General features: G+C 39.7%; 1 protein-coding gene across 4 annotated transcripts in view; it reads left to right on the top strand.

The window, feature by feature from the left end:
- The window catches only part of LOC144526342 (polyamine-transporting ATPase 13A3-like), a 48,869-nt gene that overhangs the window by 22,852 nt on the left and 13,574 nt on the right, over window positions 1-12,443 (top strand). For all 4 annotated transcript variants that reach the window (XM_078263760.1, XM_078263762.1, XM_078263761.1 and 1 more), the window contains exons 15-25: window positions 1,535-1,685; window positions 2,537-2,659; window positions 2,788-2,805; window positions 4,751-4,901; window positions 5,326-5,446; window positions 7,237-7,361; window positions 7,491-7,654; window positions 8,911-9,045; window positions 9,712-9,791; window positions 9,908-9,950; window positions 11,848-11,957. In XM_078263760.1, coding sequence (XP_078119886.1) covers window positions 1,535-1,685; window positions 2,537-2,659; window positions 2,788-2,805; window positions 4,751-4,901; window positions 5,326-5,446; window positions 7,237-7,361; window positions 7,491-7,654; window positions 8,911-9,045; window positions 9,712-9,791; window positions 9,908-9,950; window positions 11,848-11,957 — 1,221 coding nt within the window. The remainder of the gene's footprint in view (window positions 1-1,534; window positions 1,686-2,536; window positions 2,660-2,787; window positions 2,806-4,750; window positions 4,902-5,325; window positions 5,447-7,236; window positions 7,362-7,490; window positions 7,655-8,910; window positions 9,046-9,711; window positions 9,792-9,907; window positions 9,951-11,847; window positions 11,958-12,443) is intronic.

The raw sequence follows: 12,443 nt of genomic DNA, 5'->3' as shown, positions 1-12,443 counted from the left end.
CACATCAGTTTCCTGAGAGTGACCACAACACAGATGAGAATCAAAAGTCCAGAGGGATGTGACTGTAGCATAGCGACTATGGTTGTAGTGCTCTTTAATTGATGAAAATAAATCAAGCTGGTTTTATTTTTCTCTCTTCAGTGTTCTGACACATTATTTGCACGTCAAAGTAGTTGTGACAATATATACTTGAGATGTATCAACTGTCAGAGATGTTGGCATTACCTTTGTATCGTCATAACAACCTTTTTAACATCTCTGGTTTAGTCAGGCCATTGTGGGAAATTTTGAAAAATCACTGAGCAGAACTGCTTTAGGGCAATGTTGGATTTCTAAATGATTTTTGTGTGAATGTGATGATTTTGTTTAGGTATTTAACTTGCTAGATTCCCCAACAATGGATACACCTGTCTGGCTATTTATAGAAATACAATGAGAGTAGAACGGACATTGAACTGATTTGCCGTGGTCATTTGAGTTAGTTACTTTGAAGAGAAAATGGCGATTGCTGTTAGTTGTTATGACGACAACACACATCTGTGGCGCTGTAACAGTTCTTTGCGAAAATTGTTGACTCCCTGACGAAGGCTTGTATGCCGAAACGCATCTGAGTTTTTTGAAAAATTTAAGATAACCAAGCCATAACAATAAAGGCTTTTTCATTTTTCTGAAGAGAGTGCCTTGCAGTTTCCTGAGTTTTGCTATACTGTATATATATTGTCCCAGTCAATGTGTGAGTTCTTTGCGGGTGTTACACATAAAAATGACAGCCGCTCTGACCATCTTGTTGATTTAAATGGGAATGGCTGTTCTAGTCTCATTCTATTCCTATGGGCTATTTTATCTATAAACAGTTTCTCAGTTGATTTTTCAGAAAATGTACACAAGTTTACACACCTGAGGGATCTGAAAGAAGGATATGTTCCTACTTCGGCCTACAGTACACCTACCGTCCTAAAGCATTGGAGAAACAAACATTTACAGACATTCACAGAGGCCTGAACCAAAATTCAAGGACTTTGTTTACTTTCGATAAGATCATCTCTCAATGCAAATCAAACCAGCTGTTAGGCTAACTGAAATAAAACCATGCCAATCTCTAGGTATGGTGAAGGGGATGTGATGATGGGGGGCTATTTTAATTCCAAAGGCCAAGGGAGCTTTATCAGGATCATAGTATCCTGGATCCATGAAATAACTGGCCTTTAAAAATAAAAATCTGCCTGCCTCTATGGGAATTTAACATAGGGGTGTACTTACTTATGCCCCCTGGATTTTAAGGAAGAACATTTATTTATTTACGATACATTATTCATTCACAGAGAAAATTGGTGTCCTTAAAGGTTGGATTTTTCCTATTTTTTTTAATTAAGGCATTAAGATCAATTTCCAAAAGATGATTTTTTTATTCCTCTTTTTAGTCAACTTTAGCATGGGTATCCTAATTTTTTCACATGATTGTATGACCTTATATTTAATTCAGCATCAGCCACTTAACACAGTATTATCCTCTTCTCCATCCTCTGTATTCCAGCTTTTCTCCCCCGGAGGCTGATGCAGCTAAAGGGAGTCTGGTTAACAGTGAATTTGTGGCCTGCATGGCTACCTGCCACTCACTGACCAAGATAGAGGGCGAGCTCTCCGGAGACCCTTTAGACCTCAAGATGTTCAACGCTACAGGCTGGGTAAGCAAAGCTCTTCCATGTTTACACCCAACCTGCTTAGTCACTGGCACCACAACTAGCTGGGATACCGGTCTATACATGAATCATGCAGCACCATCGCTTGGCAGAGCAAGATCGCCCTGGCTAAAATGGTTAAAGTCTGGTACCATGGATACTCCAGCAGAAAATCCCTCTTTCTGTCAAGCAGAAGCTGGGACCAAGGTTATACTTGGTGTAGTCTTAGGCTGGATGTCAGGCTCAGCCCTTCACCTTCCTCTCTCTGTGTGTTGCCGTTCTCAAACTCCATTCGTTTCAGCAAGCTACACGCTGAAATTGTCAAGTTTGAAAGAAAATTTGGATCGTGCAACAAGGCAGGCCTGCTTGGTTCTTTCAGGGAATGATTGTAAAGATTTACAAAGACTATGGTTACTGCATTTATTCTCTAACTGGGACCGGTTGGTGGGATTGCTGTGAATGAAGTAGACACCGTGATACACTGGTAAGAGCAAATGAGGTTTAACCATGTATCCAGCTAATTTAAAAAGCTCACGTTACTGTATTGTGTGACCAGTTAACTTCATTTAATATTGTATGTGGTGTTTTCTTTTGCGGGGGTGCAAATGTTCCACCAAAACAAGTTCCTTCCCGAGACTATTTTGCGGATCCACCGTCACTGCGTCCGGAGCTTAGCGCAAGACGATTGTGATTGGTTTAAAGAAATGCCTATTTTTCCTCCTATCCCAAAATGTATGTGGTGTAGCCAGACCTTACTCCACAGCGCTGTGGAGATAGGTCTGATAATGCCAGACTACACTTAGTATAATGGAGCTCAACACGTTATTAACATATTATATGATCTCATTTTGGTTTAGATCCTAGAGGAGCCCACAGAGGAAGAGACTGCACTCCACAATCCCATAATGCCCACAGTTGTGCGACCTCCAAAGCACTCCGTCCCTGAAGCCAGTCAGAAAAATCCACTAACGCAGAACATGGTACAGTAATGATCCACATCATTGTTTTATGATAAGTATGTTTGTTTATGGCTGTAAAGACATATATTTGTAAGTTAGCGCCTGATCTTAAAATTATGATATCATCAAATCCTTCTTTGTTCCCCCAGGAGCTGTCTGAATTATCAGTAAGTTGTCAAAGCAAATACACATTTTCAGTTTCCTGCAGAGAGTTAGTCATGTTTGTAAGTTACTGCCAGCTGCTGGTCAGATTAGCTTAGCATAAAGACTGGATATGAGGGGAAACAGCTAGCCTGGCTCTGTCCAAAGGTTACTAAATCTGCCTACCAGCACCTCTAAAGTTCCCACGTGTAAAATGTCACGTTGTGGTTTTACGGGGGTTATACGCTGGACTATTTCTAGTGACTTCCTGTTGTCTTTGCTGGCAGCCTCACAGTGATGACAAGACTCCAGGTGCTGGTTGGCAGATTTTGTTATTATTAGGGTAGAGGTGCGTGATATATCGACTCAATATTGTCATCGCGATGTCACGTTGCGCAATATTACATCGAAAGTGTTGCGATAAGTATGCAATATTTTGTTTATTTTGTGGAGCGTTGTGTCCCGTCCGTGGGCTGTGTGGCTTAGTTGATTTAGAGCCCGCTTAAAAACACTATAATGATCATCATTTCATCGGCCAGTTACCGTGCCACTTGCACATGTTAGTGCACGGGTCCACTACATGACAAACCCTATGGAGCGTACCACGTGTGTGCGTGTGTGCGAGTGACAGTGTGAGTGAAGAAATAGATAGAGACAACTAAACGGAACGAATCAGAGAAGAGAAAGAAAAGTTGTGTCCTGTTCTTTTTATTTATATATTTTATACTGTACAACCAGTAAAACATGTCCTGTTCTGTAGACATGGTCCTTATTTATTTATTCATGATGGACCAGTCCAACATGACGGTCAGTTGAAATAAACTTTGTCTTTTGTAATTTTACACGTTGAAAAATATCGAAATTAATATCGATATCGCAATATTCATAACCGATATCGCAATATCACATTTTGTAAATATCGTGCAACCCTATATTAGGGCTGGGTACCGAATTTCATACTTTTAAGCACCGACCGAATTGCCTCCATAGTATCGAGTATCGAAAAATGCCTTGTCATTCAAAACCCAATTTCAATACCTAAAGTCCAGTTCAGACGAATTTGCGACGAGACGAGTGGAAACGTCCTGGTCTGCAACGTTCTGAAAGCTGCCGGTTCACACCAATGCGACAGTGCATCATCTCCATTGCAACGCCTCTTTGTTCTTCCGTTCTAACGTCCGACTTTTCAGGCTTTTTGTAGCTGGATATATCATTTCGACCAGTTGACAGTTTGTAACAGAAATAAAATAGATTATTGATCATTTCATTTCTATAGTTTGTAGCTGATTTTACAAGCTGACTTTCGCTATTGGCTGTTGAAACATGTGACGTCTGTTACGTTCTAAAACCAGCCTCTGTTGATTTGACCAGTTTGCAACTCTTTCCTGCAACGTTCTAAAATCGTTTCGTCTCGCTGCGAATCTTTGGTCTGTACTGGGCTTAAGGAGTAAATCTCATCCGAGTCAGTGAGCCAATAAGCATGCAGCATGCTTCTACCAAGATATAATGGTGTTTGGGATCGGCTGTCTAATGTTACACGTCGTAGAGACACGCAGCTCTCTACGACGAAAATAAATAAAAAGATTTGTGCCGTAATGTTGTAATTTCTTTTTGTTAAAATGGATTTTTGATAAAATTGGTATTGAAAAAAGTATTGTTTAGGAACCGGTATCAAAGTCGCGGTATTGGTACCGGTACCGGTATCAAAATGTTTTTTGAACAATACCCAGCCGTAGTTATTATTCTACAGAGCCAGGTTGTTTCATCTTGTTTCCAGCCTTTATGCTAAGCTAAGCTAGCCATCTCCTGGCTGTTGCTTCATATTTACCGTACAGACATGAGAGACCAATCTTCTTATCAGCTTAGGCTCTTCCATTTACACTGAACGTGAAATAAAGAGATGATTTGAAGTTGTTGTTGTTGTTGTTTTTTTTATTTTTTACACTGAACAACGTGTCTTTTGCTCCTCAGTCCTTTGAGATTGGTATTGTGCGTCAGTTCCCCTTCTCCTCCACGCTGCAGAGGATGAGTGTGGTGGTCAGGAGGCTCGGGGAGAAACACATGAACGCTTTCTTGAAGGGAGCCCCGGAGGTGGTGGCCAGCCTCTGCAAACAGCACACAGGTCTGACACTTCTCCTGTATGTTTAAGGTTTGCATGGAGATTTCCTTTCCTTATGTGGATCCAAACTGTTGTGTGTTTAATGGTCAAATCATTTCAGCTGGACTCGTAGAGGCCGTTATATTATTGGGTAGTTTGATTTATAATAAAACATTATATTTAATAAACGACTTGTGTTTTCTGGGCAACAATCTTAATTTGTAAAATAACTAGTAACTAAAGGAACTACAATATTTCTCTCTGAAATGTAGCAGAGTAGAAGTAGAAAGTGGCATGAAAAGAAAAGACTCAAGCAAAGTACAAGTACCTCAAAATTTGCACTTAAGTACAGTACTTGAGTAAATGTACTGAGTTACATTCCACCACTGTAACAATCTAACAAATACTGCACTCATCTAAAAAAAACAGGCTGTGTCCTTGTGTTCAGTTCCACAGAGCTTCCCAGAGACTCTGGAGAGCTACACCAGGCAGGGCTTCAGGGTTATTGCCCTGGCACATCGACAACTGGAGGCCAAACTCTCCTGGCACAAAGTCCAGAGCCTCAGCAGGTACCACAGATAACACTCAGTAGCAGTACACGGAGCTGCTGCCGGACAGCCTAAAACGCTGTAACTACAAATCCACTTTTGCTGACGTAGCTTGTGCTCCCCATTTTGATATCACGAGGACTTAGCTCGCACTTTACAAGCAACACGCTGCTTTCGGTTTGTGGACGTTTACCATCATTCTGATAGTTAAATAAATACAGTGAATATAAAGTATAAAATAAATACATTTTAAAATATAAATATTTTAAAAGCTAAAATATAAATTGCCCCTGGGACGCAAGTCAGGGCCTGATCAACCCTGGCTTGGTCGCATGGGAGAGGGTGTCTGATGGTGCGAGACCCGTTTACACCTGTTTCCAACAAAGTGCTGCCGCGAGGGACTAAACACTGAGAGATGCCTAAACACACTGTGACATGCTCGAGATTGTATTGCAATGATTTATTCCTCCACACGTAAAATACAACTAGCACTGAAGTTACCAAACGTGAAGTTACTTTGTGAGTCGAAATAAGCGTTCGTGCGGCGGTCAACAGAAAGTGTTCTCTCCCAGGCTCACCCACTCTCTGTCAAAGCCCAAAAAACCCAGGTTGCCCTTCCACGCCCGGCTATGTCCTGCTACACCCTGTACTACTGCCCTGCAGTGCCCTGCTACACCATGACTACAACTACTATTTCTAGTCATAGTTCCTTTATCTTTATTGTGACTATTATTGCCACTGTTCATCACACCCCCAACCGGCACCGTCAGACACCGCCTACCAAGAGCCTGGGTCTGTCCCAGGTTTCTCCTTAAAAGGACGTTTTCCTCATCACGAGGTTTCTCCTTAAAAGGAAGTTTTTCCTCGCCACTGTCGCACTAAATGCTTGCTCTTGGGGAAATTACTGAATTTGTTGAGTCTAAATTATAGAGTGTGGTCTAGACCTACTCTAAGTGTCTTGAGATAACTCTTGTTATGATTTGATACTATAAATAAAATAAAATGGAATTGAATTGAAATTGAATTGAATTATCAAGTTATCACTTCAGTTCAAACCACGATGGAAATGTCCACCACCTACAATATAAGTGCACAATATAATAATCAATAAATAATATAAATGAGACCATAAACAACATACCATACGTGGCTCCTACAACACCTGATGACCCCATGTCACATCACAGAGGATGCGTCCGAGTGCATCCAGGGGATGTTTCTTGCATAATGATGAATGTAGGAAATAAATAACCATCTGGCCAAGGCCCTTTTTCGATTTGGATTTTTACATATCTTCTTAAATTCACCTTTTAAGGGTATTGGCATATAACCTGATACCCATGTGTTTCATATCAAAATGTTCAGAACAAACTCAGCTTTCTGTTTAACAATAAATGTGTCCTAGAGCAATGAGTAAAGAGATAATTCGGCCCTAAAGCTGAAAAGTTGAAGTTCGCTTTTTTTGAAATTCTTTAAATATCTTGTGAAAACATACCTTTACTCATGCGGATGAATTGTTTTGTTACTTGAAATGAGAACGCAAAAGCAGAGATCCTGCCGATTCCGGCAATATGTAAACCCCATTTCTGCGCTGTATTATTTCTGAATAATTAATAGAGACATTGAAAACACATTTCCATATGTTCTACGACAGAAGGAAAGAACTAAAGTAGAAGTGGCATGGAATGTTAGCAGACAGGAAAATGATTTCATCTTATTCTATAAAGTGACTTGAACCATGAATTGTGCACAGTATTACGGACAAATAAGTGGTGTTTGTAATGGTAAAACATATGACTTCTTGCTTTTAGGGACCTGATAGAAACCAACATGGAGTTCCTTGGTTTGATCATCATGCAGAACAAAATAAAAGAGGAAACTGCCGGGGTTTTACATGAATTACGTCAAGCTAACATCCGCACTTTGATGGTCACGGGTAAATACGTTTAGTGACTTTATATCACTTGTTTTTAACGTTGTGTCATCATTCATTGACGCCTGATCTGAAAGAATGCAATCACAATATGTCAACTTTTTCTTTTCTCTCTCTTTCATCCTCGGTTAGGTGACAACATGTTGACGGCGATATCAGTGGCTCGAGAATGTGGGATGGTCCGTGCGCATGAGACGGTCATTATTGCGGACGCTGCGCCTCCTAAAGATTTCCACCTCGCGAGTATCACATGGCATTACACTGAAACCCCCGCTCCCATCACCAGGGACAATCAGGTGAGACAGAAATCCTCAGAGCCACTGAGAAATGAATAAACCGATATATGTAAACATAAAAAAACTATAGAGAATATTTGTACTGTCCATCAGGGGTAGTCTGGATTAGAGCTGTAATTGGCCCGAGCCCGACAAGTACATTTTGATTGACAGCTTTTTAAAAGCCCGAACCTGTTTACAGCCCAACATTATTCAAATGTGCGCATGCACACAGCTCTTTTGCCTTTTGTCAAGAATGAGTCATTTATACATTTTTTAACATCATTTATTCATGACTAACGTAGGCTATAGGCCACTTGGAAGTTGGAACAAAGAAATAAAATAAGTCCTTCATAGGCCAGTTTTCACCTCCTTGGCTCTAATCGAAACGCATCACCCGATCGCTCTTTTACCGCGCAACCCGGAGCACAAGCCAGAGCCCGGCCGAAGTCCGTGTAAAATGATAGAAATTAAGACTGAACCCATCGGGTTCAGATCTTCAGCTCTAGCCTGGATCAACGGAAGTACATTTCCAGGATGATTGCCGGAAGGTGAGGGACATCTGGCGCGTGAGCCACATGCCGGATGTCCCTCACCTTCCGCTCTCGTGTTGCCGTTCTCAAACTCAGTTTGTTTTCGGGAAACGACAACAAACTTCGAGCTAGCAAGCTACAAGCTGAAAATGTCAAGTTTGGATCGTGTAACAAGGCAGGTCTGCTTGGTTCTTTCGGGGAATGATTGGAAAGATTTACAAAGAACAACAGAAGTTATTCTCTAAATGGGACGTTTTGGGACTGATTGGTGGGATTGCTGTGGACGAAGTACACACGGCGATACACTGGTAAGAGCAAATGAGGTTTAACCATGTGTCCAGCTAATTTAAATAGCTCAGGTTACTGTATTGTGTGACCAGTTAACTTAATTTAATATTGTATGTGGCGTTTTCTTTTGCGGTGGTGCGAATGTTCCACCAACACAAGTTCCTTCCCGAGACTATTCTGCAGAGCCAGCGTCGCTGCGTCCGGAGCTTAGCACCGCCCAAGACCATTGTGATTGGTTTAAAAAAATGCTAACAACCCAGAGCGTTTATTTATCCTATCCCAGAATGCATCTGTGGTGTAGCCAGAGCTTACTCCACAGCGCTGTGGAGATAGATCTGGCAATGCGAGACTAATATCAGGGGTAAAGACCTTTTTTGTCAGCCTGAAAAAGTCAACAACACCGTTATGGTAGTTTTAAGGCGTTCCAGTGATATTGGCTCATCCTCTCTCCTTCAGACTGTGGAGATAAACCTGCAGGACGCGGTATATGACAGAGAGAAAGTTCCACAGCAGGAACGACGCTATCACTTTGCCGTGACTGGCAGAGCCTTCGCTGTCATCACTGAGCACTTCCCTCAACTCGTCCAAAAGGTACAGGCTCATCTTGAGACAGACAAACATCTACATGTTCACATTAGTATAAGGTTTGCATCTGCGTTAGAGCCACTTCACACATACATTGGTGTACGTAGTTTAGGTTTCTGTCTTACTACACTAACGTGGTTTGGATGTTGCCGTAATGTGTTTATTAGTTTCACACACATAACACAAATCACATTGAAGAAATATAAAATACATGTGAGGGTGTGGTAGAAACCTATAATGGCTTATACAAAAACCACACCCCAGGGACATTCCAAATGTAGACATACAAAATCCACCAGTACATTTTCAGCACGAGTGTTCAAAAGTTTCATTAAAAAAAATATAAAAAAAAGAGAAACACATGCAGAGAAACAGAAGTAGTTGCCACATTCACAGTATAAACAACAGTTTCTAAGAGGGATCATTTGTTTCCAAATCAAATGTTTCAGACAGCAGGGCACTTCTAAGTCTATTTTTATACGTAGAAAACGACACAGAGGAAGTCCATTAAATGTACATTTTCATTCCACAAAATAACTCCACGAAATGTAATAGAAAATTGACCATGGGATGTTTTTTTACATAGGAAGATAAGGATTTTTAGCCTGTCTACTGTAGATGGGTAATTATGGAAATAATTCTGTGTTTCTCCACACGGGGGCGCTGCTGCAGCTGGTGCTGAGAGCCACTGTGTTTGCCCGCATGGCTCCAGACCAGAAGACTCAGCTGGTGGAAGTCCTGCAGAGCATCGAGTGAGTCTCTCATCAGTTTGTTTGGCTTCAGTTTAAATCTGTCGGAGATCATATGATGATAAAGATTGATCGCCGTCATCAAATGTACTACTTTGACCCGCTGTTTTTCCTTCCAGCTACACTGTTGGGATGTGTGGGGATGGTGCTAATGACTGTGGAGTAAGTATGGATTATTTCTATTTAATATGCACAAATCGTAACATAACAATACTCGTCTTTGTCCCATCTCACACCAGACTGATGCCTCATTTGTTAAACTGGCATACATGCCAGTGTCTGATTGGCTCTCAGGAACTCATACAAAATAAAATACAGGTAACACAGCGGCAGAAATGCTCAAATCCTTTACTAAAAAATATCCATGATCACATTTGAAAACTAGTCAACTATCAATAACAATTACATTACAACATTTTGTGTGAGTGTTGACATTTTTCATACATACAATTTACAGTTGTACATGGAATGTTTAAGCCAAGTCCATATACTGCTGGGTAATTAAAATGCAAACAAAACATATTTATTTTATTTATGAGTGTATTACACATGATGTGTAAAACCTTATTTCTTCAACGTTTCTATTATCCAAAATGTAAAATATTTCCACCTGAACTGTAGAAGAGAAAAACAATCCAATGACTCCAATAAATGTGTAGCACATTACAACTTTCACCTCTTCTTTTTTTTCAATCATTTTATTTTATATTTCAATTTTTAACAGGTTACACGCCCGGTGTTACATAAAAAAAAAAAAAAATAAATGAAATATGGTACGTAACTTAACTCAGACAACGCAAATCGTACAAACAATCAGACTAACAGAAAAAAATAACAAAAGCAAGCAAAAAGGGTGGGGGGGGGGGGGACAACAACACAAACATAAATCGTTGTCTTCCATTTTACAATCACAATAATATTGCGTTGTTCCATTCTTTGGTCATCACATGGATCCAAAAGTTGCAGAACCTTTTAATATGATATCAGCCAATGGTGTAGTCTATGTGATACTCAGGTATACGCAGTATACCCACTAAGAAAGCTCCAGGATTTCCATATACCCTCTTAAAAATGCCCAATAACACACTTTCCATTATATTTTTGATATATTTAGAATTTTCATCTGTGTTTTTCTTCTTAACATAGGCTAAATAAAGGGATTTCCACCGTAAATTGGTGCATCAAAGTGTATCTGAATACAGGAAATAGTCGTTGATGATCAAAACATCCCTGGGGAGGACACCCAGACCCCCCACTATGATATGCCCCCCCCAGCCAAAAGGCTGATTCTGACCAATATATATATTGGAAAAGGCTCACACATATATATATTGGAAAAGGCTCACACACATATATATATATATATATATATATATATATATATATATATATATATATATATGTATGTATATATATATATATGTGTATATATATATATATATGTATATATATATATATATATATATATGTATATGTGTGAGCCTTTTCAAAGGGAGAAGTTGTAAGACGTTATCTAGCCTGATGAAACTGATGGTTTGACATCGTCTAGCCAACGCTGTAAGCTTGATAAGCGTACACAATACCATAAAAGTTGATTCTTTTATATGTTTTCAGTTCAGGCGAGGCAGCGTGTAGGCCTAAAATACACTGTAGGGGATAAGGCTCAATAGGACAACGTATTATAGATGATACTTCCCAAGGCGTGTAGGCGTGTGAGAGAAAGAGAGAGCAAGAGAATGTTGTGAAACAGCATTAGCTCATATAGATTCAGAAATAAACATGAGACAATTTTATTACACAAATGTTACGAACCCAGCTGGTACCGTTGTATTTCTGAGACAGAAAGCGTTCCACTGCTGCATTTCTGTCTTAGAGTTGCTTCAGTGGAAATTCTTCCTGTGGAAGAGAAGCAGAAAGTTCTGTGTCACATCAAATGCCATCTCTTCTTATTGATATTTGAATGCAAAGTTATTTAAACTAATGAAGTTCTGTGTGTGTGTGTGTGTGTGTGTGTGTGTGTGTGTGTGTGTGTGTGTGTGTGTGTGTGTGTGTGTGTCAGGCTTTGAAGCGAGCTCACAGTGGGATCTCTCTGTCTGAGCTGGAGGCTTCTGTTGCTTCACCCTTTACCTCCTCCACCCCCAACATCTCCTGTGTCCCCAACCTCATCAGGTAGCCACTCCCTCCACTGTGTGCAATATTTTATGTTAATACTGCAGTAATAACTCAACTGTGCAATACTCCAGTTACTGACATTAATACTGTATTTATTTATACCGCACAATAGATCCCATTTCTCAGCACTATCATTATTTACATTATTATTTACAGTGTTGAATATATTCAACATTTACATATTACTCTATTTTACATATATATGCTAAACATTTTAGTATAATGCACATACTTTTCATTTTTACATACATAATTTGGTTTACATATTTCTTATTCTATTTTATTTCCTTTTTCTATTTCTTTTTTTAAAATGTATTTATATATTTCTACTTGAGAATGGAGCATATGTGACGAACCAAATTCCAAATTGGATTGATTGATTGATTGATTGATTGATTGATTGATTGATTGTTGGAATATCATCCAGAATTGAGAAAATTTGCCTTTTCGCAAACATACTATAAGGTACTCTATGTTACAGAA

Source organism: Sander vitreus, chromosome 12 (genome assembly GCF_031162955.1).
Source record: "Sander vitreus isolate 19-12246 chromosome 12, sanVit1, whole genome shotgun sequence".
In the NCBI taxonomy this organism is placed as follows: domain Eukaryota; kingdom Metazoa; phylum Chordata; class Actinopteri; order Perciformes; family Percidae; genus Sander; species Sander vitreus.
The sequence above is the reverse complement of the archived record's forward strand: the minus strand, read 5'-3'. Positions and strand labels throughout refer to the sequence as shown.